The 22,192-nt window shown below is 48.9% G+C and overlaps 2 protein-coding genes across 2 annotated transcripts; one reads left to right on the top strand and one right to left on the bottom strand.

Annotated features, from left to right (window-relative positions):
* Window positions 1-3,179: 3,179 nt before the first annotated feature.
* HDHD3 (haloacid dehalogenase like hydrolase domain containing 3) lies at window positions 3,180-3,935 on the top strand (the record flags this gene model as incomplete). Its single annotated transcript, XM_084237807.1, has 1 exon — window positions 3,180-3,935. One exon carries the CDS (start codon window positions 3,180-3,182, stop codon window positions 3,933-3,935), a length of 756 nt encoding a protein of 251 aa, XP_084093933.1.
* Window positions 3,936-6,543: 2,608 nt separating this feature from the next.
* Window positions 6,544-21,633, bottom strand: BSPRY (B-box and SPRY domain containing; the record flags this gene model as incomplete). The annotated part of the gene is made up of 6 exons (XM_084237806.1): window positions 6,544-7,070; window positions 8,275-8,399; window positions 14,295-14,320; window positions 15,466-15,696; window positions 17,884-17,982; window positions 21,367-21,633. 6 exons carry the CDS (start codon window positions 21,631-21,633, stop codon window positions 6,544-6,546), a joined length of 1,275 nt encoding a protein of 424 aa, XP_084093932.1.
* Window positions 21,634-22,192: the final 559 nt, after the last annotated feature.

Here is a 22,192-nt window from a genome sequence, read left to right as displayed (position 1 = left end):
AGAAAAATGTCTGATAGTCAACAAAACTGAAATGAAGCAACACTGGGGAGGGAGTGGTAAGTGGGGAGGCCTTCCTTTCCTCTCTGCACCCTCCCACCCCCAAGGTGATTGCCTTTGCTCAGTAAGTAGGCCAGAGTCCCAGCACCTTGTGGCACTTCCAATTCTCACCTGGGGTACCTGAACTTCAGTTTTCACCTGGCTGCCATTCACATCATGCTCCTCCCCTAACCTCCCCATCCAGAGTGCCCTGTCACTGTTCTGAACCCATTATGTTCTATTTCCTCCGTGGCACTTATCATTATCTGAAATTTGGTTTATTTACCTGGTCTTTGTGTGTTCTTTCATGTGATGGAGGCAGGAACCCTGTTGTTTCCCACTGCATCCTCGGTGAAGGGCAAAGTAGGCACAGGGCAGATGCTCAAGTCCTCAGTAAACCAGGTTGGTGGAAGGAGGGAGGGGGTCAAAACAGGCCAGGGACTATGGCGCTGGTTCATTGGTGATAATGGTAATGGAAGAACTATGGGGATTACAATGATGTAAGAAAAAAAATAAATCAAAAAAAGGAAAAAGGGGTCTCCCTCCCTTGTGGCGCAAGGGTTTAAGCACCATACTATGAAGGAATCTGCAGCCTCTGCAGCCACAGTTTGATCCCCAGCCAGCCAGGGAGCAACCCACACGGCAGGCAGACCTCTCCTGTGTTGCCCTCTGCTTCCCTGAGCAGCGTATTTCAGTCAGTCTGCCTGTTCTATTCCCCACTCTGTCTCTGGTGAATCCACACACACACACACCCATTTCTGGCCTGTACCCTGATCTTGTATGCATAAATAAATCTTTAAAAAAAAAAAAAGGAAAAAAAACAGGTTGGGGGACCCTTAACTTTTTACATTGTACATCTTGTATTTTTAAATCTTTCTGAGATAAGCATGATCACTTTTTTTCACCAACAGTAAATAAAAAGGCAGCGAGGTTACAGCAGATAACTCTGCGCTCAGCCAGTTGTTTGGGTTAGGTAAGTTTCCAACTGAAAGCAATGCCCTCCATGTAAGGATTGTGGGGTCTGACACCAGAGAGGGTCAACACCATGCCAAGCGCACACAGCACTCAGCAGGCCAGGCCGGGACACAAATCCCCTCCTCCCAGCTCAACTAGGGAACCTCCCGGGGCTGTCCACCCAAGGGAGAAGGAGGGGGATGGGAGGCCGACCGGGCTCTGTGAGCATGTGGGGCCTTACGAAGGGGGTGCGGACGGGATAGAAAAGGCGGGTGGGGCAGAGAAGCCCTGGGAGGGCGGGTGACTTGCGCGCCGGGAGGGAGCCGGGAAGGTGGGGGGCTGGGAAGGAGCAGAGGACGCCCAGAGGGCGAGGGGCGGGGCCGGGGCCGGGGCGGGGCCGGGGCCGGGGCGGGGCCGGGGCGGGGCCGGGGCCGGGGCCGGGGCGGGGCCGGGGCGACCGGCGTCTGCGCGCGTCTCCCGGGGCGTGCGCCGCGGCGGCTTCCTGCGGGAGCGGCTTCCCTGGGAAGCAGGTGGGTCTGGGCCTCGGGGACGGGCGCCAAGCGTGGGAGCGCGCTGTAGCTGAGAAGGTGACCCAGGGGTGCCAGTGCTGGCCAGCGTCCCCAGAACCCTCCCCCCGCGGGGCGCACCGCGAACGGCAGCGGGGGAGATTTTGTTTTAACTGAGCGATCTGTTGGACTTTGCTACCGTCTCCCCCGCCCACCTCCTGCCCGGTCTCTGGAGGGCGGTGAGCAGTTCTGGCCTGTAACCGAGTTCCCTGCACAGGCTTCTAGAAATCGAAAACGCAGTGGGTCGGGAGCCAGGGCGGTTGTCTGAGTCCTCGTGGTGTCAGGTGCTCCCCAGGAGACTGGGCCCTCATCTACCCACCTGCCAAATGAGAGGGTCCTTAGATGGGTCTTCCTAGGTTCCAGACTGACTGAAATTCATTTCCTTGACAAACTCCTCTTAGGCTTCTTCCCAGAGAGCCATGATCTTTCTGCAGCAACAATTGCTCCCTGAACTCTGATCCTTAGGGTTTCAGCTGGGCCGCTTGCTTGTCTGGAAACAACTCTGTCTGGGGAAAGAAGCTGCATCCAGCCTCTGGACAACAGGCTGAGGAATTTGTACACTGTTAGTAATCCTTTCCTTGACTCTCCAGTAAAAGATGAAGCTGGGCTCAAAAGCCTTGGAGACAAGTAGGACTAGGTTGCTCTGTCCTGCCTTTTGCCCTGTGTGTTGTAAGTTCACCAATGTCAGGTTTTTATTTTTTGTTTTTGTTTTTTTAATTCAAATGTGTATAAGCCGTGAGAGCACTGGCCAGAGCCCAGAAGTTTGAGTTCTAGCCTTGGCTGTGCTGCTGACTCACTGTGATCTTGGGTAAATATCAGCCCTCTGCCACTGTCCCTGATAAACTGGGATTTGGTCAGATGGTCTGCAAGGACCCTTCTGTCTTTTGGCGTTGTGAATAGTAGAAAGAGCCATCGTTAAAATTGTTTCCTTACCTTGATCTATAAGGCCCTGCCAGATCTGGCCCCTCTCTACCTAAAGCACCTGACTCAATGCTCTGCCTCAGGACCTTTGCACTTGCAGTCCCCAGCGCCAGGAACACTTAACCACCTGTTTCCCACATAGTCGTTCTTCAGATGGCCACTGAAATTTCACGTTGGAGAAGTTCCCCAAAGACTAGATTGGGTTCTCTTGATTTCTGTCTCTCAGTACATGCTGTTTTCCTCATGCTTAAGTGACTAATTAGTTATTTGTCTAATTATCTGTATCCTCTATTCTTTAGTGTCTATAAATGTCTCAAGGGCTGGAAATCTGACCTGATCTCCAGCATCAATCACCACATAATAGGTTCTCAGATATTTATTGTGGAATGAACAGATGATCTTTTTTAGCTCAATAATCTTGTGTTTGGTGTCATAGTGCTTCTCAGATGAGGAGACAGATTCTGAGTGTGATGCAGAGTGAGTTAGCAGTGCTAGAATATGAACCTTGGACTCTGACTTCAAGGCCTGAATTTCTACCTCACCTGTTGTCCCTTATCCTAGGATCTCACACTATGGAGTTGTTTCTTGGTTGCTACCAAATGTGTCTTCTGGAAACAGAAGACCTGTAGGTCCTGGAGAGGTGTTCTTGATCAGCTGGGATCTGAGGTGACCTGGTGTGGACGTGGCTCTTCCTGCAGACCCATGGCGAACCGGCTGCGGATACAGCTCCTGACGTGGGATGTGAAGGACACACTGCTCAGGCTCCGCCGCCCTGTTGGCGAGGAATATGCTGCCAAGGCCCGGGCCCACGGGCTGGAGGTGGAGGCCGAGGCCCTGGGACAAGCCTTCCGGCAGGCATACAAAACCCAAAGCCACGGCTTCCCCAACTATGGCCTGAGCCAGGGCCTAACCTCCCGCCGCTGGTGGCTAGATGTAGTCATGCAGGCCTTCCGCCTAGCGGGTGTTCAGGATGCCCAGGCTGTGACCCCCATTGCTGAGCAGCTGTACCAGGACTTCAGCAGCCCCTGCACCTGGCAGGTGTTGGAGGGGGCTGAGGCCACCCTGAGAGGGTGCCGCAAGCTGGGACTGAAGCTGGCAGTGGTCTCCAACTTTGACCGGCGCCTGGAGGACATCCTGGTGGGTCTTGGCCTGCGGGAGCACTTTGACTTTGTGTTGACCTCTGAGGCTGCTGGCTGCCCCAAACCAGACCCCCGCATTTTCCACAAGGCTTTGCAGCTTGCACATGTAGAACCCGAGGTGGCAGCCCATATTGGTGATAACTACCGCTGTGATTACCAGGGGGCCCGCGCGGTAGGCATGCACAGCTTCCTGGTGATTGGTCCAGGGCCTTTGGACTCTGTAGTCAAGGATTCTGTACCCCAAGAACATATCCTCCCCTCATTGCCCCATCTCTTGCCTGCCCTTGACCACCTGGCGGGCTCACCCCTCAGGATTTGAGTCCAGAGAGAGAAATAGCTGGACCCGGCAAATGTTGGAGGCAAGGAACCCCTTCCTTCCTGAGACTTGGCCTTTGCCCCTCCCACTGTGGCCTCTACAACACTGACTATAAAGCAGTGAGTGTGGGGCTTTCAGCCCTGCCTCCACTAACCAGCTCTTGGTCTCTTAGTTGGCTCATTCACCACACCTGTCCCTTTTCTACCCTGTGTTCCCCTCACCTCCAAGAGTCACCAACGGCCCAAGTAGCATCAAACCCACACACTTACAACCTTTATTTTTGCAGCAGGGCCTTTGTCATGGGAGACCCCATGTGCCAAACGGGAGCAGCTTCCCTGTGAAGCAGGTGGGTCAGGGCTAGGGTTGAAACAGAGCCCTAGGGTACCTCATTGTGGCCCTGGGGGCTCAAAGGTGCTTAGTTTGAAAATCAGGGTGCTAAGCTGTGCTGCAGTGACATTCCTCTAGGACCACATAGTTTAAAGATTTTAGATAAGAGACACCTCATTTATAGTAATAAGAAATTTGACTTAGGCCTGCTGTGTATGATACATAACCCCCAGTGGTTCCTAGTGGGTGGTGTGACCCACACTTTAAAAATGAGGAATGGGGTTCAGTGTTCAAGTAGCCTGAGGTCACAGCTAATACATGAGGGAGCTGGGGTTCCTATTTAGGAATGTCTGACTCCAGAGCCCACTGACTTGACTATTAGGCTACAAGTGGATAGAGGTCTATGTCACATGAGACAGCACAGTGCCAGTCCTGGGAGGATGTCAATCTGATCTTGAGGGGCCCTGCAGTCATAGGGATTAGCATGGGGGTAGAAAGGCACAGGGGACAGAAACCAGAGCTGGAGGGGCAGGAGTGTAGGGAAGTGAGAACTGCTGGAGATTGAAGAAGTAGGTTGAGTTCCATGTCTCTTCTTGCCTTTCCCTTCTTCACACACCCCTGGCACGAGACATCACAGGTGAGGACACATAGGCACGTACACAGTGTGTTCTGGTGCCAACAGCCAGGGTGTGCTCTGGAATAGACCCTGAATGGAGGGTGCTGTTCAGATAGGCAGAACAAGAAGAGGGCATTCCTCGCAGCAGGCCCAGAAATTGGACTAAAGGCTGCTGTGGGGAGCTAAGAGGGATAGTTTGGGAGGCATGACATGGGGACCTTTGGGTGCCCAGCAGAAGAGTTTGGCTTTGACCCAGGCTTGAGGGCAGAGGCAAACATTTGAACTTGGCTAAACCTCTTCTGGATCTGTCTGCCTTATGCCTGATGCCAAGGGCCAAGTGACTCGACATTAATTCCCAAGTGCCAGGCAGTGAGGACACAGGTGGTGACCCGTCTCAGAAATCATCTCAGCCAAAAGGTGCCCATAGGTCTGTGGGCTGGATTTAATCTATCCAGTGTTTTAAGCAAATTATTGAGCACACTTAGAGGTAGGAAGGGGAGGGTTCTGCCTCCTAATCTTTGGGCCCAGGAACCTGAAGTTGAAGACAAGACTGAGCTGTGTTCCCAGAGTAAACAAAATGTGAGAGCACAGTGAGAGACCGGAAGGGGACCTGCCCATGGTGTCCAGGCTCTTAGGGACATGCATGCTGAGTTGCCACTCCCTTATTTTCTGGGAATGTGGCTGAGGGTGAGAAGACATTAGTTGCCTAGCAAATGCATGCTTAAGATCCAAGCTGGGCACTGAAGACATGCCTGCATCCAGTGCCCACCCAGTGACCAGCAAACATGGAGTTTTTAGTCTTTTAAAACCTTTAATAATGTGCATGATCCCTACGGCCGGTCTTCTTGCTCCCTCGGCTCTTTCTGACTAGGAGCCCTTGCCCCAACTCTCCACTTTGCCAGCGGGGCTGCTAGCTGGAAGCCCTCCTCAGCAGCAGCCCTCCTCCCTGTACCATGGTGGACACAGGCGGGAGCTCAGCTGCCAATGGTTGTGTTATCGTCAGGCTACCTGGAGATAGGACCCCCATGGTTGACCTCAGGGCTAGGCAGGAACTGGGGAATGAGTCCTTTGGCCCTGAGCAGCCTGGCAGGAGTTTGAAATTCCTTCCAGGTTGTCCTTGTATTCTAGAAAAATATTTCCTCTATGTGTCCATGTCATGAAAAGGTTTGAGAAGCACTGAATTGAGATCAAAGAGCTTCAGATACAGACTTTTCTGCCAGAGAACCACTTCTACACACTGATGGACAGGAGGCTGAAAGGCAGTGTTCCTCCAGAAGACTCTATCATATGTACCCAGCAACCTGGATACCCGGTCACCATATGTCCATCGATCCCTCCATCCATCCACCCATAAGCTCACTCACCAAATACTTATTGCATACTCACTATGCACCGGGCACCATGTTGGAGTGTCAGAGACAACGTAGTGAATAAGACACCATCAGAGGGGCAGGTGCACAGTGGGATTGGAAGACCAAGGCCCAGGGAGCAGCAGGTCCCCTGCCCCGGAGACACCCAATGTTTAACAACTGCACCCAGATCTGAAACAACCCCACCCCCTCTCAAGCTGCCCATTAAGCCCAGGCAACATTCAAGAAAAAGCCACGGGATAGAAATGTGGCCTGAAAGAGTGTTAGGGAGGTCGACCAAGCTCTCTGGGGCCAAAGGTCAGCGGCCAATGGAAATGGCCTGGTCTGCCACAGCAAAGACTGGGAAGAGGGGCCCAGGGAAGGACGCGTGGTGAGTGTGCAGCACGGTGCCCGAGGCTGGCTCATAGAACAGCAGCTCCTGAGCCTGTAGGTCCAGCAGCACTCCCAGTTGGGCAGGGCAGCACAGCAGCCCCAGGGGCTCGTGTTGCCCGTCATGCGAGAAACGGAATTCCTGGTCGTAGCGAGAGAAGACCCAGGAGAAGGCGTTGTGGCCCAAACGGGAGTCATTGCCGGAACCCTTTCGGGGCAGCTGACCTAAGGCCACGCCCACCTTATAGGCACAACTGTTCTGGACGTTCACTATCCAAGCATGCAGCCCGGCCTGGAAGGAGGTGGCAGCGAGGGCATTGGGCCAGTGGTCAAAGCGCTCCGGGCCATCTGCACAGGCCTTGGACTTCTTAGCATTGAAGGTCAGGGTCCTTTGATCGTCTGACAATTGCAGGAAGGGGCTGACTGTCCTCTCATCAATACGCACATCCTCAGCACCTGCCAGAAAGAATACTGAGTCTCCCTCATGCCTCACCTGGTTCTGCCAGGCAGCAAAGGACTTCCTCACCACAGTGTGACCTCAGACAAGCCATTTACTCTCTCTGAGCCTAAGTTTCCTCATCTGTAAAATAAGGGATCAAAATAGAACATCACAGGATGGATGTGAGTTTCAAATGAGATGATGCATGTAAAGTGCCTAACTTGTAAGTATTCAGAAAACTGTGGCCATGATATTAATAGTTATTAGACCAAGTCCCTCATCTCTAAACTGATAGAAACAAGGCACAGAGAGAAGTGAGTTGCCCAAGGTCACACACCCAGTTGGTTGCAAACTCAGTATTTCTGAAGCTGACATCTCACATGGATCCTCCTGAATTCTGGTTTGGCAATTCTGTGGCCTCAAGATCAAACTTGTCCTAGGGACACCGCTCCTGGATGTTAGGATGCATCAGATATGCACTTTCCAACTGCCAGCAAGTCAGGCACTGGTATCAGAATCTAGGGTAGACAAGCTAGGGCTTGTACTAGAATTTTAAGGAAAACATTCAGGAAGAAGGGTTAAAATTGAGAAAAATATTTGATCCATTAGCCTAACCTTTCTGTGAGTCCTGAAAAGACCACAACTGGGAGTGCAGATGCTCCCACCCAGCTTGGGGGGAACCCTGCTCAGAGAGCCCCCACATTAGGTGGGAATTCTTGGAGGGAGAAGACCATGTCATACTCAACCTCTGTGGCTCTTGAATGTGGCATGGGGACAGATCTATAAGCAGCTGAGATAACGTTTGGTAATTAAGATGGATCCAAGTAGCTCAATTCTCAGCCCAGATGCTTGCCACCTGGCCATCAATTATATCTACTAAAGCAAAGGAGGCTTCCAAGAAATAATATTGAGCTGTCCCAGAATGGCCGGATCTTGAGGCCACAGACATAGGGAGGGTATTATTTAAAGGAACAGGATTTATCCTAAATCCAATCACAGCATAGGTTGGTTCAGAAACCAGAAGGACCCAGCCTCGCAGCTTCCCCAGGCCTATCCAGAGCCTTGGCTCCACTGACTAGCCTGCACCCAGTATCACTGGCTGCTTCAGCTACCATTCCAGATACCATCCCCAGTACAACCCAACAGCAAACTACAGGCAGACAGACAGACAAATGGAAGCCCCGTTTGTGCCAAGTGGTCTGGGCTCTGGCAGTTCCTAACCTGAGAGGGACCCAAGAACCGCTGTTGCCCAGAGTTGTGTCAGTAGTGGGCTCCGAATACACTTCTCATTAAAGTTCAACTTTTCCGAATCCTGGGGATCCAAAATGCCTTCTGCTTCCTCAGTCCTAAGCAGGGAAAAAAAACAGAGATTCAGAAGGCTTCTGGAAATGTATCTGAGTTCATATGGGGTGATGGGCAGAGGACCTAAAGGGGGCTTCAGCCAAAAGGGTAGGTGGGCATTCTCCCAGGAACCTTAATTCCAGCAAGGGCAATTTATACAGGGTGGTGCCAGTATTAGAACTTGGAAATGGTCCACTCTGCAGGAGAAGGTGTGGAAAAGTGTTTCTCTATAAGTTAGTGGCAACACTGGGACTAGAACCAGGGAATATTGCACCCTGTACACAGTATTTTCACTTCACCATCCTGCTCAGAGAAAACTTCACCTCCCTCCACACTTACTGAAGTAAAAACCACTGGTTTGGTTTGGTCAGAAGGGACAGCCACTCCTCTGCTGAGGCATCTCAAGGAAGGGACAGGCTATCAGTTATCTGTCAACCATAAATTAGTCATAGCTCCTTGCTGCTAATCACGCAGTTTGCAGGGGAGATCAGGTTTTGTTGCAGGGATTTGAGGAACATAAGATTCCTAGGAGGGGGCATCCCTGGTGGTGCAAGGGGTTAAGTCTCAGCACTGTGAAGCTCTCAGCAACCACTGCAGCAGGAGTTCCATCCCCGGCCAGGGAGCTGACCCACATGGCACAGCAGACCTCTCCTGTCTCGCCCACTGCTCCCCTCAGCAATGTATTTCAGTAGATCTGCCTGTTCTGCTCCCCACTCCGTCTCTCTGGTGAGTCCTCTCATCTCCCCACCCCACCCACTGCACCTCTGGACTACATCCCTGCTCTTGTATACATAAAATAAATCTTAAAAAAAAAAAAGATTCCTAGGAGGGGAGAATTGCCATTTATTAAGCAGCCAGGCCATGGGCTTGTTGTTTTCTATATAGAGTCTCATTTAATCTTTGCTCTAACCTGCGAGGTAGTTGTTATCCAGTTTAACAGGAAAGAAGAGAGGTCCAGAGGAAGCACTCAGCTAAATGGGGGAGGTGAATTCAAGTCCTACCACGGGGAGAGAGGAAGGGAAGGAAAAACAGAAAGGAAGAAATCTACAAAGAGCTGATGAGACGCAACAAAAACAAAGAAAATAATCCAGTCAAAAAATGGGCAGAAGAGCTAAAAATAAATTTCTCCAAAGAGGAAATGCAAATTGCCAACAGGCATATGAAAAAATGTTCAGTATCACTTGTCATCAGAGAAATGCAAATCAAAACTACAATGAGATACCATCTTACACCAGTGAGAATGGCGCATATTGAAAAAACTAGCAACAACAAATGTTTGCTAGGGTGTGGAGAAAAAGGAACTCTTCTGCACTGTTGGTGGGAGTGCAAACTGGTCCAACCACTATGGAAAGCTGTGTGGAGATTCCTCAACCTACTAAAGATAGAGCTTCCATATGATCCAGCAATTCCACTCCTAGGTATTTACCCAAAGGACACAGAAACATTAATTCCAAAGAGCACCTGCACCCCTATGTTTATAGCAGCACTATTTACAATAGCTAAGCTTTGGAAACAACCCAAATGCCCCAAATAAATGACTGGATCAAGAAGATGAGGTACATATACACAATGGAATATTACTCAGCAATCAAAAAAGATAAACTCATGCAATTTGCAGCAACATGGATGGAGCTGGAAGGGATCATGCTCAGCGAAATAAGCCAGAAAGAAAAAGAAAAATACCGGATGGTCTCACTCATAGCAGGAATCTAGAAAACATAAATAAGGGACCCGGAAAAAGAATAACTGTAAGAAAGAAAAAAATCAAAATCAACAAACAACTATAAGCCAGAGACACACTGGGGGGGGGGGGAGGAAGGAGGGATTGGGGTCAAAATAAAGGGGGTGCAATTGTATGGGGAATATAAAAGTAAAAAAAATAATAACAGAAAGGAAGGAAGGGAAAGGAGGAATGCAGGCTGGAGATCAGCACCGTGCAACATAACTTTTCCCTTGCCTGAAGTAAAATCCCAAAGGGTTGCAGGACAAAGTGAAGATTCACTACCACAGAGCTCTGCATGTCTCTGAACTGGGTTCTGAGGGAACTTTCCCATCACCTCTAATCTGAACTTGGCTTTGAGATCAGCAGCAGTTCTGAGAACACAACTCTCTCCAAATCTCCTAGCTTGGTCCATAGATGAAGGAGGGGAGAGCGGGTATCGCACAGGCCTCCTGAAGGATGTCAGCTTTTTGCAAGACTGTCACCAACTCCACTGGCTTGGGAAGAAAGAGGTGAACAGAGCCTTACAAAAGCTGAGAGCAGGCTTGGTAACAAAGACTCTTTATGGTCAGGACAAGAGAGGGTCTGTTGCCTCTTCTCAAAGCACCGGAGCTGGGTAGGGAGGTTTGCCAGCCCTCAGGTGGGGAGGGAAGAGGAGCTGATGTTGGCAGTGCTAAGCCATCAGCACAGGGCAAGGCTGAGGGGAGTGGAAGACACTGGCATCTAGAGAAGCAACTGGTCCAGCTGCCTGGTGGTACAAAATAGAAAACGCACGAGCCCAAAGGAGCGGGAGTGAAATGGGGAGTGAGAGTGAAATGGGGCTCAGATACTGACTGCGGGGCGCCAGCTGGGACCAGCATGCCTGGTTTATCTGCAGCAGGCCAGAATGCAGCCCAGCTGTGAACATGGATCCAAAATTGAAGCCAACAAAGATATTTCTAGACAAGTGAGTTCCCAGGGAGACACGACTCAACGACTTTTGAACACAGTACTTTGAGAGTATATACTTTGACTTAAAGGCACAAAGAACTACAAACAAATCTTGAACTGGCAGGATTGTCCATAGTGTTTGGATTTAGCAATTTTCAAACAAGTTTGTTTGCATTGTAGGACTGAACAAGTGAAAAAGCATATGGATGTTAGGAGCCAGGTTTCTCACTGGGAAAGTTGGATTATCTTGTTGTTCCAGAAAGCAAGAAAGTACCCAAAGAATGATGGAGATTTATCACAAAAGGATATGGAGGGCCTCTCCGGTGGCACAAGAGGTTAAACAGCACTGTGGAAGCTATTCATAGCCCCGGCGGCCAGAGAGCTGACCCACGTGGTGCAGCAGACCTCTCTTGTCTCACCCACTGCTCCCCTCAGCAGTGTATTTCAGTCAGTCTGCCTGTTCTGCTCCCTACTCTGTCTCTGGTGAATCCTCTCACCCCCCACACCTCTGGCCTGTACCCCAGTTCTTGTATGCATAAATAAATAAATCTTTTAAAAAAAAAAAAAGGATATGGAGCCAGTGTGAAGGGGCTCCCCTTGGCCAAATTTGGGACAGTTTGAAGATCAAACTGAATAGTATCAATAATAATTATAGTGCATTAAATAAAATTCATTGATACTCATTGATTATTCATTGATAAGAATGAGTTTACAGTGACACTAAATAAGTGAATTAACAATAAGCAAATAAATAAATTTGGGCAGGAGTATTCATTATTTTTACCTGAGCTACTCTTTTATTTGTTTGTTCATTCATTCAGCATCAGTGGATGCTAAAACTATTGGGTTAAATTTTGAAGATAAACAGGCTACTTAAACAAAGTATTTCCCAGGTTGCTTACCACTTCAGCCAAGTGATCAAAATTAAAACCCCTGATCATGGACCAAAGGGACATCTGGTGCCCCCCCAACTACAATGGACTGAGAGCACATCACTTATAAAAATTCCTGCTAAAAAATGGATAACCTGAGGGTCCCTCTGGTTGTGCAGGGGTTAAAGTCTCAGGGCTAGCAAGCTATCCACAGCCACTGAGGCAAGAGTTTAATATCCCCAGCTACATGGCACGGCAGACCTCTCCTGTCTAGCCCGCTGCTCCCCTCAGCAGTGTATTTCAGTGGATCTGCCTGTTCTGCTCCCCAGTCTGTCTCTGGTGAATCCTCTCACCCCCCACACCTCTGGCCTACACCCCAGTTCTTATATGTATAGGTAAATCTTTAGAGGAAAAAAACATAGATTGGGTCTCCCCTGGTGGCGCAGCGGTTGAGCGCTGGGCTGGGAAGCTTCCTGCAGCCTCTGCAGCGCCAGTTCGATCCCCGGCCACCAGTGAGGGTCCACAAGGCGCGACAGACCTCTCCTGCCGTGCCAACTGCTCCCCTCAGCAGTGTATTTCTTTGTCAGTCTGTCTGCTCTGCTCTCCCCTCTGGCTCTGGTGAATTCTCTCACCCTCCCGCACTTCTGACTGTACCCAGTGCTTGTTTAAATAAATAAATAAATCTTAAAAAAAAAAAAAAAACAAAAAACAAAAAACATAGATAACCTGAATCTAAACATGAGATAACATCAGTTAAACCCAAATTAAGAGGTATTCTATAAAACAACTCTCCTAGACTTTTTAAAAATCTTTTTTTAGAAAAACAAAAACAAAAACAAAAAAAAACCTGCTAACACTAAAGAACAATTCCAGTTTCAAAGAGAGCAGATGGAAGGGAAAGGCAGAGGACACAGGAACATTTTTAGCACAACTGGCAACATTTGAATATGAAACTGCATGTTAGATAAGAGAATTATATCAACATTAAATTTCCTGAATTTAATCACTATGCCACACAATATTAAAAAATGTCTTTGTTTTTAGGAGGTACATGCATAAGTATTTACGTATGAAAGGTCATGCCTTCAGCAATTTACTCTCAAACAGATCAGAAAAATATAAGTCTTTAAATATACACTTGATAATTAGGAAAAGAGAGACAGAGAAAATGAGGGGGAGAGCAAATGTGGCAAAATGTTAACAGTGAAAATTTCTAGGTGAAGGTCATGATACTATTTTTGCAAGTTTTCTACAAGTTTGAAATATTTTAAAGCAAAAAATTAAAGATCAAAACTTTTTCCAAAAATAAAATCAGCTTGATATTGAGAAATGACTTTATCAGAGAGAAGATGAGGATACAGGGGGAGGAGACTAGAAAACATGGAACGATTTTAAGAGAGAAAAGGTTAGGACCAGCCAAGAACACATTGAAAAGAGGTGGTAAAATAAATTTAGGTACCTCCATACTGTGGAATACTTCACAGACTTCCAAAAAGCAAGGTATGTCTAAATGTACTGGCTTTGGCTTAGAAAGATTCCAAGACAGCCTGATAAGTTACAGAATAGCAAAAATAAAATGATCCCATCTGGGTTTTAAAAAAATTTTTTAAAGGGAAAAAAAGCTGACCCCACATACTCTCTTCCTGACTATAGCCAGGGACATGGACAAGACCCCCATCTATTGCTGAAACTGATCCATGGGGTTACACATGTATTATTATTATTATTGAAATAAATACAAAAACTAATAAGAATGGACAGTGCTCCTCAATCTCACATAGAAGTTGTCAAGAATTTAATTTCTTTATCTGGCCAACTATACCCTCTTGACCACTTTCTCAGGCTGCTGGCTTGCAGTTCTTCAGGACCACCCAGGCAGGACCTGGTGAAATGCTTTTATTATTGCATTACTAAGAAGCCAATTTTAAGTGGTAAAGCAACTTAAGTTTTGAAGACTCATCAAAGAAAGAGGAAGTGAGACAGAGAAGACAGGTGGGACAAGAATCAGGTGTGGTTCCAGATCCCAACTCTGGGGCTTAAGAAGTTCCCTTCCCTCTTGGAGTTGCAGCATTTTCCTCTGTAGGTGGCAGTGGTAAAACCCTGCCAGAGGATGACTGCACAATTTTTAATAGGCTAACACTTAAGAAAGCCTGTGGCAGTCCCCTGATTAATAAGCATGTATTTCACCCGCTTTCCCTTAGAGTCTACAGCCCCAGGCTAGGGGCAGAAAACCCCTGTCCAGCAAGTGTGGCTCCAGAAAATTCACTCAGCTGCACCCCCAGGGCTTTCTCCCTGGAGCAATGGACCCACATGCACTGGACTAGGTAGAGGCCATGGCTTCCATGACTACCCAAGCAAATTAAGGGGACCCTACTCACCTCTCAAAAATCTCTTGCTCCTTCTGCTGTGAGAAGAGAAAACAGAGTCAGAGTCAGAGAAGAGACGAGACACCCAGAAAGCAGTCAAGACATGAATATGGTCAGCTAGTACAGAGGGCTCCATGTGGACAGAGGCTCTAGAATAAAAAACTCTGTTTCTTCTTTCAGACCCAGCACAAAGCAATGTGGGTTCCTCCTCACAGTGCTCTCCCACTAAGCGCTGAGAATGAATCAGTCTGCCGCCCCCCACCCCGCCCCGCCACCATGGTGTCTGGAGTGTCTCTCAACTAGACTTCAGGACAATCACATATTTACCCAGCATTCTTCCTCCATCAAGACCACCAGCCCCTAGAAGGACTGGACTCGTTCTGAACCCTCTATTATGACAACACCAGCATTCAGGACAGAAGGTGCTTCTACTAGGAGCTGTGTGACTAAGCGAATACACAATCTAGGGCAGGCAAGGAAACTGCCCTACTTGAACTGCAATGGGACAGCTCAATTGTTCCACATTCTCATTTTTTCCCTGGCATATTTACTCAGATGTCACACTGTCCCCTTAAAACTGCATATCTATATAAAATACTCTGAAAGGATATTACCAAAATAGTAATCATGGTCTCTTCCAGGTGGTAGGAGTAAAGATGAGCTCTCTATTTTTACATTGGACCCTTTGTCTGCCCTGGAGTATAGTGTTCTCTGATCTCCCCGCTCCCCCCACCCCCACTCCCTCTAACATAGCTGCTACTGCCATGCCATTCTTTCTTTCAGACATCAGGTTCTAAGTCACTTTATCCAGTAAGCCTCCCCTGACCCACCACTCCCTTCAAGCCTGGATTGTAGGGTTCCTAGCTCCCAGAGATGTCTTCTGCCATAGCACATATCCCTCCATATGCTAACAATTTATGTAATCAACTCCTCCATAAAACTGGGAGTAACTGACAGTTGTATCCTATAACTCTATTTCAAAGTGCGACACTTAGCTAGCACATAGTAGGCACTGAGAATGGTTACTGGTGCAAAAAAAAAAAAAAATCCACATAATATTCCCCTGCCTTATCCCTGCACCAAATTATCATTTTCCACTACCGCCTACCAAGAAACATCCTAGTGTTTCCAGATTTTGGGGGAGATGGGCCAACTGGAGTGCCCACATCCATGCCTGACTTACAATCAGCTGGAGGTCATCCAGATGGGTAAGCATGTCCACCAGGCTGGTGCGGATGGTGTCGAGCTTCTGCAGCGCCTGGGACCAGTGTGCTCGCTGCGTCAGGATACTCTGGTGGGCCCGCTCCTCTTCGCCGTGCACCTGTTCCAGCAACCGCTGCTCCTCATTCTCACACAGATTCCTCACGAGACCCAGTCGCTGGATGACCAGTTCCCGTGCTGTGCTGGCCTTGCTCTGACAAAGGGTAAAGCAAGTGGTTGGGTCCTAGTCAACCGCTAGGAAAGATTATGAGGGTTTGGGCTCACTCAGGATTTTGAGGTTGATTAGCAGTGCCTGTCATTGGCATAGTTATGGAAGAAACAGTGCTTAAGTCATCCCAGCCCTAAGATTTCCTGATTATAGTTTAGGGTAAAGAAATTTGAGATCCAGGGATCTCCCTGATGTTAAGTCAGAGCACTATGAAGCTATCTGCAACTACTGCAGCACAAGTTTGAGGCCCATCCTGGGAGCTGACCCACATGATGCAGCAGACCTCCCCTGTCTCGCCTGCTGTTCTCCTCAGCAGTGTATTTCAGTAGATCTGCCTGTTCTGCTCCCCACTCTGTCTCTGGTGAATCCGTTCACACACATCTCTGACCTACAGCCCATTTCTTGTATGCATAAATAAATAAATCTTTTTTAAAAATCACACACGTACACACACACACAAATGAGTACATGCAAAAATTTGAATATGGTGGGTATCCATTTCCTGATTATTATATTGTACCACAGTTAGACAGATCTTACCATTGTGAAAAATTGGATGAAGGGTATAAAGGATATTGCTATTTAATAATTTCTTAAATTCTATGTGAATCTACAGTATTTCTAAACTAAAAGTTAAAAAAATACATTATCATCAAGTTGGGTAGGTTTTCCTCAGGAATTCAAAGATGATTTAGCATTAGAAAAATCTATTGATGTGTTACCACATTCATTACTGCAGGAGGACAAAACATCCTTAAAACTGACAAATGGTATAAAGAATTATCAGCAAAGGTAATAAATAATGAAAAACATTAGCAATGAGAATAGAATGTACAAAGCCTTGCCCATCAGCTGCCCACCTAGCTATGCCTATGCCCACACACTCTGCCTTCCCTTCTGACGATGAACTGCCCATGCTCTAAAGACAACCTTGTACTTGTTTACAAAACCCCACCCCCTTTACTGTACTTGACTTGCCCCTTTCTTCTGCATCAACTTTCTCCTCTTTTGGGGGTCTCCCTGGTGGCGCAAGGGGTTAAGATGTAGGACTATGAAGCCATCGCAGCCACTGCAGCATGAGTTCGAGCCCCGGCCAGGAAGGTGACCCACCTGGCACAGCAGACCTCTCCTGTCTCGCCCGCTGCTCCCCTCAGCAGTGTTTTTCAGTTGATCCGCCTGTTCTGTTCCCCACTCTGGTGAATCCTCTCACCCCCTACACCTCTGGCCTGTATCCTGGTTCTTGTGTGCATAAATAAATAAATCTTTAAAAAAAACTTTCTACTAGAAAATTTCTATCAGCAAACAGAGTAATTTCTCCCATCTTAAAAATCAGACAAGAAAACCACTTGATAGTTCATCATTCTCCAGTATCATCCCATTTTCAGCTCACTTTATAGCAAAGTTCCTGTGTCAACCACCCCAAATTGCTCTTTTATTCTCTCTGACACCTGTGCCAATCAGACTTCCAACCTGCCACTCTTCAAAACTCTTCTCAGATTCTCCAGTGCTGTGAGTGTTATACACCCAACGGTCCACTCTTACTGCTCAGCAACAATGGACATGAGAGATCCGTCCTGCCTCTTTGAAACCTATTCTGGGACACAACACTCTTAGCTTCACTCTATCTCACTCATTGCTCCTTCTTTGGCTACTTTGTTGTTTCCTTCTATCTTCTCAATGGTTAAATGTTGAAGGGCCCCACAGCTCATTCCTTGGACCCCTGGCCTTTCCTATCTTTACTTATTCCTAAAAGACAGGAGGCTGAAGGACCTCTAGGAGATCCATTTTTCCATCAGTAAACAGAGCTGTTCTGCCACCTACTGCATAAGATTGTCATCAAGAATGCTCAATGCAAAGTTTCTGGGTTATTTATATTCCCAGGGCTGAGCTCCAAATAATGTGATGGTAGAAGACTGCTACCAACCTGGCCCCTTACCCCAAGAAAGTAGTTTTCAAGCAGAGTCTCTGCACCCATTGTGGTACTGGCAACATCCACTCTGCCCAGATGGTAAAACCAGGGCTCACAGAAGTAGAAAATCATCCTTCCTGGGCATCTAACTTTGCTAGCAGCACAATGAGACTATGAGTTCGGGAAGAGCCCCGAGACTGGCCCACGCCCATAAGGCTGGTGTCTTACCCTAGAGTAGAGGGGAATGGGAGAAAATTACCTACCACTGCTCTCTGGTTCTTCCCTGGCAGGACTTCAGCCACATATTTGGTGATGCCAGCACTCTGTAACTGCAGCCGCTCACACTGGTCCACAATCTTGTTCTGCAATACAAAGGACACTCATGGCATCTTGATCCGTGTTAGTGTATTCACTTCATTCCAATGATTTTTTTAAAGATTTATTTATGCATATAAGAGCTGGGGTATAGGCCAGAGGTGTGTGTGTGGGGGGGGGGGGGTGCGAGGATTCACCAGAGTGGGGAACAGAACAAGCAGATTGACCAAAGTACACTGCTGAGGGGAACAGTGGGTGAGACAGGAAGAGGTCTGCTGCGCCATGTGGGTTGCTTCCTGGCCGGCTGGGGATGGAACTCGTGATGCAGAGGCTGCAGACAGCTTCATAGTTTGTGTCTTAACCCCTTGTGCCACCAGGGAGGCCCATTCCAATGATTTTTTATCTCATACCTCATCTCAGCTACCCATTCCCTTGTTCATATCCAGACTTCATCATTATTGAAAACTGTATGTCTCCCAAATCTTCATTTCATCTCACACCCTACCTTCCACTTCCCAGTCTTCTAGCATGCTAACACTAGATTCTCCATTCCAACAACTCTTCAGCTCATGCCAACAAGTTAGTCTTACCACTTCTCACTGTCCATTATCCCCTTTGGAGGCCTTGCTTCCCTCTTCATTCTAAAATCCCACGCAGCTCCCTGACTCTATACCTGTGCCTGGGCATGGCTTCTCAAAATGTTCCTTCCATTATCCCCATTCATTTAACAGGACCAGTCATCAATCTCATACCCAGAGCAAAACCCCAGGAGTTACTGTCCTACCCCACATCTAACCCATCAATCAGTCCTTTCAATCAGCCCCATCTCCAAAGTCTCGTCTGTCTTCTCCAGCCCTTGCAGGTCACTTCCACTCCTGCTATGCAACCCAGATCACCATTCTCTCTCACAGGAACCCTAACTGGGCTTCTATTCTTGACTGCCACAGTTAGCCCCTGCTAACAGATCTTGTCATGTCCCTGCTCCTTCCAAAGTCTTTCTTATACTCCCACTGTGAGCTCAAGCATCTCACCTTAGCCAAAAAGGACCAACCTGATGTGTTGTGCCTGCCTCTCCAGTGTTATCTCCCATCACCCTCCACACTGGTCTTCTCTCTGATCCATAGACACACCAAACTTGTCCTGACCTAGTGCCTTTGCACCTGCTTTTTCGGTCTCCAGCTATCTTCTCCTATGTCTCCCTTCCTCCCTCCATTCAAAGGTCACTAATTCAGAAGCTTTTCCTGATCATCTCCACACCCCATCCCCTTACTTTGGGGATAAGCAAGGGATGCTTATCCTTTGCACTTATTGCTTTCTGACCATATGTTATGTCTTAGCTCACTTCATTGTGTGTCTGTCCTCCCTACCACTGAAACTTGAGCACAATGACTTTGACTTGCTCTCTGTCCCACTACCTCGAAAGCAGTTCTAACATAGAGAAGGCCCTGAATTTAATTTGCTTAATGAATGAACACCCACATCTTGACCACAGGGGTTTAGCAGTTCACAGCTCCCACAGCTGTGGGAGCATTTTAGAAATGAAGACGCTGAGGCCCACAGAGAAGTGATTTGGCTAAGAAGATATGGCCATTCCATTTCTCCAGGCAGCCTTTCCAAGCAGCAACCCTGCCACTATTTCCACTCCTAGTTCCATCTGCCAAAAGGCAATTTGGCTTCTTTTGATGTGAAGCCTTTGTAAATTATTCCCCCAAATTCGGAGACAGTTTTGCACTTCATGAGTACAAATACAAAGTTATAGAATTGAATTGACGAGGAGGAAGCTGTGATCCAGGACTCGGGGAACTGAGACTAGCTTCTGAAAAGGTACATGGGCTAGAATGCCGAAGATTTTTCCGAGTTGTTGATCTGGTGCAGTTTTTGTCCAGGTCAGTAATCATCTTAGCCTGGGGCAAAATCTCTTTGCTGGGGAGGGAGGGGGTGGAGTGGAGGAGGGAGTAGGAAGAGAATGCAAAAACCAAAATCTTTCAAAACTGGAGGGAGAAAGGGCAAGACATACTTCATTCCAGCAAAGATGAATATGCTTAGGGCCTCTGAAGGCCATCAGGACAACACCCCAGCAGGGTACATTCCAAAAGGCCCACTACCCAGCCCCAGCTTACCCATCCACCATTCAAACTCAGCCCTGATGCCAACTTCTTGTTTAAGGGTTTCATTAAATTCTCACCGCCATTAGCATCATTTCCTCTTTCCAACCACAGAAGCAAAAAGGCGGTTTCCTCTGGTCTAGTCAATGACTCCTCTCATCCAGGCCCTTAATCTTGGAGGAGTTAACTTACTGCCCTGTTTTGGCCTAGTTTCCTCATCTGTAAAATGCAGGCAGCACTACTGCTTCAAAGATTTGTTCTGGATGGAATGAGATGATGGATATTTAAGTGCTTTGGAACTTGCAGTGTTTCTATCCATTATGCAAGTTATTGTACTACTTTCTCCATGATTATTTTCATCATCGCTATAATGGACAGTGGTGACAGGCAGACAGTTTTCAGATGTCGCTAAATAACTCAATCTCCCCCAGCCCCAGCTCCCAGTCCGGCGAGTAGGTCAAATCCCCAACAAGAGCCCTCAGGCCTAACAGCTGGGCAAAACTCCAGGGAGAGGTAGGGAGAATCAAGCCCTTTAATCAAATTGCAAGGAAATCCCCAGGGGCCAAAGCTAGAGGTGGAAGGAGGCAGGAAGTCCCAGGGTGACCTGGCTCCAATCTCGGTAGCTCAGGGGAGGGGCGGTGACCAGTCTCAACCGGGAGAAGGGGGGGTTGGGGGAACCAAAAGTGAAGGGTTCCAGCAGCAACTTCCCGATAACTTCTCGGCCCGCTGTTTACTAGCTAAAGGGACAGTCGCGGCCAATCCTAGAAGGTAAAAAGCACCTCAACAGGAAGCTTGAAAGGTGGACAAACAGAAAAGCTTTGGGCCATTTGGCTGAGGAGTGAGGGGCTGCATTTTATCACATCAGCTTCCACCAGAGGGGCGCTGGGCACACGTCGTAGGGACAACAGCAGTAGCAAAACCAAGCTCCGTTCTCGTCCCAATGGGGAGAGGAGACACTGAATTGTCCCCTACGTGATTAGCACGATGACTAGACAGCACTTGACCCATTCTCTTACTTACCTCACATTTCCAATAAATGCACGTGAAAACTGCGTCCCCACCCCCTCACCCCAACCCGACTCCACCCCACCCCGGCTACAGATGAGGACACTGAAGCTCAGTTACAAGACTCAGCGGGGCTAGGAAGGCGGGATTCGAACTCAAGTCTGCCTCACTCCACACCTTGCCTTGTTCCACAGCCAGTACCACTGCGGGGCCGGAATTTTGGACTGGCCTCCGGGTCCCAGGCTGCAGGATCTCGAGACGTGCTGCCCAGCGCTCCTTCTCCCCGGGGCCCCCCACCTTCCGACACCCGCGTCCGCTCACCCGTAGCTCCTCCGCGCGCTCTTCGGCCCGGCGGGTGCGGTGCCCCCGGCAGCGGCCATCCAGCCCCACGCAGGCGGCGCACACCGGGCGTCGCTCGGAGCCACAGAACCAGCTCAGAGCCTGGCCGTGCTCCGGGCAGAGGGGTCCGGGTTCGGACCCGGGTTCGGACCCGGGTTCCGGCCCCGAGCCCGACCCCGACCCAAGCCTGGGCCTGGGTCCCGCCTGCGGGTCCGGCCCGGGTCCTGGCCCCATGTTCTCGGCGGACATGGCCGAGCGCCGGGTGCCGCGCGCTCCACCTGCCGCAGGTGGCTGCTGGGCGGGGCGTCCCTGACCCCGGCACCGGCCCGGCGCTCTCTGCCGAATCGGCCCCGCGCGGCGCGCCGCGCTCCACCTGCCGCAGGTGGCCGCGGGGCGGGGCCTCCATGACCCGCCCCCCGGCCGCGACCCGAGACTCGGAGCCGACCATTGAGCTTCCTCCAGCACCCGCGGGGCGGCTCTGCCGGCCCCCGCCCGCGCCCACGCCCTTCCCGGTCCTGCCCGCGAACCCGCCCAGCTCGGGGTGTTTTATGTGTTTGTTTTTTTCTGAATTCCATCGCGTTTTGTTCATATTTGTTTTTATAACAAGCATAAAACAGCAAATAGTAATGTGACTGAAGGAAATTTTGATGAGCACTTATTAAGTGCCAAGGTTCTGCTAAGGGCTTGCCCTTTTTGAGAGGCAACTGAAACAAACAGTTTTAAAAGCAAGGTTCTGGTGTCAGTCTGCCAGGCTCAAATCCCTTTTAACTGCTCACTGGCTGAATCCCCTCCTGGGGCCCGCAACTGT

This window comes from Talpa europaea, assembly GCF_964194135.1.
Source record: "Talpa europaea genome assembly, chromosome: 7".
Lineage (NCBI taxonomy): Eukaryota > Metazoa > Chordata > Mammalia > Eulipotyphla > Talpidae > Talpa > Talpa europaea.
The sequence above is the reverse complement of the archived record's forward strand: the minus strand, read 5'-3'. Positions and strand labels throughout refer to the sequence as shown.